This window comes from Mus caroli, unplaced genomic scaffold, assembly GCF_978045245.1.
Source record: "Mus caroli unplaced genomic scaffold, Mus_caroli_1 scaffold_5, whole genome shotgun sequence".
Taxonomy (NCBI): Eukaryota; Metazoa; Chordata; class Mammalia; order Rodentia; family Muridae; genus Mus; species Mus caroli.
In genome coordinates this window covers 129724844-129729275 of record NW_028227260.1, presented here as the reverse complement: position 1 = coordinate 129729275, position 4432 = coordinate 129724844, and the positions used below count along the sequence as shown (strand labels likewise).

Genomic DNA, 4432 nt, shown 5'->3' with positions numbered 1-4432 from the left:
TTAGTGCTTGAGTTTTGTTAGCCTCAGTCTTCCTTTTCTGTGCCTCTTTAGCCTTTTCATAGTACATATTTTTGTCTAGAAATGGAACTCCTGAAAGGAAAGGGGATAGGCATGTGATTACAGATAAGGGGAAGACTTGGGTAGTTCCCTGATTCATGTGTTTGGAGGAGTACTTTATGTACATCAGCTATTTTTACTTTTATTTTCTCACAGCATGCCTAAAGAGTTTTTAACAAGTCGGGAGTGATTCTCAGTCATGTCAATGAAGAATTCATCTGCAGGGACTAAATTCATCCTTCTTGGTATGACAGATAACTATCAGCTTGCAGTCCTACTTTTTGGACTCTTTTTTATTATTTATTTCATCACTGTGCTGGGGAACCTAGGGCTTGTGGTGCTAATTCAAGTCAGCCACCGCCTCCATACACCTATGTATTTTTTTCTCTCAAATCTGTCCTTCCTTGATGTCTGTTTCTCTTCCATCACAACCCCAAAGACTTTAGTCAACTTGTTATCTCAGCTACAGGAAGTTTCTTTCTTTGGATGCATGGCTCAAATGGGCTTGTTCATAGTCTTCGCTTCTGCTGAATGTAACATTTTGGCTTCCATGGCCTATGACCGATACACAGCCATCTGTCGGCCATTGCTTTACCATATTACCATGTCAAAAGTTCGTTGTCTCCTCTTGGTAGCAGGTTGTTACCTTGGTGGGTTACTTAACATGGTTGCTGTAACAACTTCCATCACACAGCTGTCATTCTGCCAGCCACAGGTCATCTCACACTTCTTCTGTGATATCCCCCCACTGCTGGCATTGGCTTGTTCTGATCCCTGGGTAACCCAAATCTTGGTTGTTGGCTGTGGTGGATTCACCCTTGTCACCTCTGTTATGGTAATTCTTGTCTCCTACCTGTCTATATTCATGACTATCATGGGCATCCCATCAGTTTCTGGCAAACAGAAAGCCTTCTCCACCTGTGCATCACACTTGACTGCAGTTGCTCTGTACTACGGAACAACGATGTACACGTACTTGCAACCCTCTTGGCATGGATCTCAAGCAGGAAATCAGATGATCTCCGTGTTTTATACCATGTTGATTCCTATGTTGAATCCTCTCATCTACAGTTTGAGAAATCAGGAAGTGAAAGTTGCCCTACAGAAAATACTGAGGCACAGTCAAGAATCTATTTTGTGTCTCAAGAGATAATAGATTTAAGAAGACTCACAATCTGATCAGTGTTTTCCTGTACTACATATGAAAGCTTGTTAAGAACAATTTAATTTCTCTGGTTAAGTGTTTAGAACTGTTTGTGTAGTTAAGTCGAAATATAATAGGCCTAGAAAGATTATATGTGTAATATAATCTATATTTTCTGAGACAGTTGTTTGATGAGAAATATTTAAGAAGAAAAAGATCTAAGTTTAGGACTATACATATGTCATTTTGACATATTTATATGTGAGCTTGTATAATGCTAGTTAGAAGTTAAAATAATTCTCAGATAGTAGGTAGGCTAGAAAACACTTAATCTCACCATGTTTTGCAGAATTAAGCATAAGTAGCAAGTGGATTGTAACTGACACTGTTCATTCATTCATTTACTTACATTGAGGATTCATGTGGTGCAACATAGGTTGAATTAGATTCAGTCTACATCTATGCTAAAGATTCAGAAGGCTCTTCAGTGCTCATTATTGAGATTTGTAGGGGGTAAATTTTTAAAACTACAAAATAGAGGGGACTCACTAATTAGATTTTCAAGATCCTTTATGAAAGACAGTTGGTCATTGCTTATTGAGGCACCCAGTTCTGAATTGCACCAGTGATTGCTGCATGCAAATTTTGATTGGAACTAGACCATGTTCATGGTTATTATTGAATATTCTTACAACAACAACAACAAAACATAAATGGAACGATAACCCCAATTAACTCATTAGTTCATAGCTACTCATCAGAACTTACAATTAAGTGAGAAAAACATGGTGATTGTTACAGTTTCTAAATACTGTGAGCAATGGGGTTGGTGGCACAGCTCAGGGACAGAGAACATGCTCAGATCACATGATGTCCTGTTTCATCTTCATAACATTGCACCATAAGAAAAAAAAAATCTAAGGAATATAAAACCTTATTTTTATTTTATAAATGAGAATACAATTTAGAAAGTTGAACAAACTCTAACAATTAGCTGTGAAGAAATAATCTCATTAGTGAGGTGCAACCAATTTATTCCTGACTAGCTTAAAAGTATTCGAGACACAGACTATGGTTATTTTATTTGGCTTTGACAACTACTGCGGGGGGGGGGAGAACCCCTAATCTACTCTTCTAACTGCTGACCTGGCTACCTCTCCAATGGTGTACTGCAGATACTTGCTATTTCTCCTTGTCGTGCACTCATGTTCTCTCTCCCCTTCGGTGGCTTCCTTTCTCTCTATCCTTCTTCCTCTTCTCTGCCTGATCTCTCCCCCTCCAACAAGGTCACTCCAAACTCACTTACCTCTAATACCTCCAGTAATTGGCTGTAGCCAATTTTATTTAACCTAAAGTTTTAAATCAAGGAACAAGGTTTGCACAACAAAAGGTTTGTAAACATGAGAAGTCACCTGACCGTTGTTTATCAAATTTAGCATTGCAATACACAGCAATAGACCAGCTCAAGATTCAAGGAAAACTAGAAAAATAGTATTCATCTGGAACCAGAGATCATGGAACATACCTGAAATCAAGCAGTTGGGAGTCAGAGACACTAGCATGCTGGTGCTAACCTGGGCTGTAAGATGAGAATACTTCTCAAAATCAAAGACAAAATAAACATATCAAATCCCTACCCTTATATTATAAACAAGCAGGAAAACCTCTAACCATATGCCTGGCATAAGTCATGCTTACTTATGGTAGGCTAAAAGAAATAAACAGCTAAAATTCATTTACAACTAACTTTATGTAGCCCACTTTCTCTACTATATATTGTTACATTCTGTTGTGCAGTGAAGGCAAATTTAAAGTCTTATCTCCTAGAACACCACAATACAACAGATTTTGGGGGGGTCTGTGGATGCTCATTATTGCCCCGTAGTAGGGAATCTGAACCTCTTTTCCTTCAGTAACCTTTTTCCTTCTTAACCTTTCTCCCTCCACCACCACCACATCAATCTAATGTCCTCTCTAGATTTCTGTTCTTTTCTAGCCTCTGATACAAGCATGTATATAGATTGCATCCTGTAATAAAAGACCATCTTTATGTACTGTTCTCCAATTTGGAAGCCAGAGGTAACAGGGACCACAAAAAGAACAGAGAATGGTACATTTCAGTATTTTCAGCACTGAGACATCTTCAAGATTGAAAGCATAGCAGTGCAATAGACAATATGATGTCCTCATTACCTGGCTCTCAACATCTTTCTCTAAGCCATATCTCCAGAAACTCAATGACAGAAAATGCTGGATTAATAAAAGCTGTTCTTTTCAGAATATCCTCAAGGGAAAAAGGATATTCTAGAAATCACTCAGCTAGTCAGTGGCAAAAGTAGAATTAGAATTCAGGCTTATTGATTCATAAGCCCGAACACTATGTACTACTATGTTTTAATGTGTTGTCATGCTTACTACAGCTGGGGAAACGTAATGAAATGGACCTCATAGAATTGTGCTGCAAACGCTAAATTATCCCCTGGTATTTTTAGCATGAGGAAATGCCCACCCGGAAATACACACCTTAAAGAACCTCATAGAAGTTATAGATAGCTATGACCTGATCAGCTTTCATCATTTCTCCACAGGAAGTTATGGGCCTCAGGGGATATTCAAGTGCTTTAGTAATGGATCTGCCTCATACATAGAACTGGCAACATAATTTTCAGGTCCAGAACAAGATATATCTATGAAGATAAAGCCCTCTAAGGGAAAAAAACCAACAGGAAACATTTTTACTAAAGCTTCTCAAACATAGCTGTTTTTCTATAGTCTTTTCTTCAACCTGTCATGCTGCTTTAAATTGGCTATTTTGTGTTACACCATCTCAGGGGTCCAGGGATGCTTAAGGGGCAAGTACAGACATTCATAGATACCCAGCAACCTTTTATTAAGACTTCGGTGTACAGGGTCTACTGACTACCACATTTCTCCTGCTGAACAAGAGGACAAAGTTAACTTAAGCATTTTACCTTTCCGTGAATAGGATGCCCCAACCCACCAAAAGGTATTTTAAATTTTACACAAGGTATATTAGAGACCTCTATTTAGATCGTTAGTAGTTTCAACTCAGGTGGATAGTATGTGATATTATGTGAATGACAATTTGTGGCTAGGATAGGTGTTACCATGTTCAACAGCAATTTTTTGCAGCTTTCTTGTACTTGGAATTAAGCTTATCTATACTCACATGTAAGCCTCTGAGGGTAGAGAATGATGAAATAGAGCAGG

The 4432-nt window shown here is 38.3% G+C and overlaps 1 protein-coding gene across 1 annotated transcript; it reads left to right on the top strand.

Moving 5' to 3' along the window:
- Nucleotides 1-256: 256 nt before the first annotated feature.
- Nucleotides 257-1210, top strand: LOC110287149 (olfactory receptor 5J3-like). The gene has a single exon (XM_021153798.1). The coding sequence runs from the start codon at nucleotides 257-259 to the stop codon at nucleotides 1208-1210; it is 954 nt and encodes a 317-aa protein (XP_021009457.1).
- Nucleotides 1211-4432: the final 3222 nt, after the last annotated feature.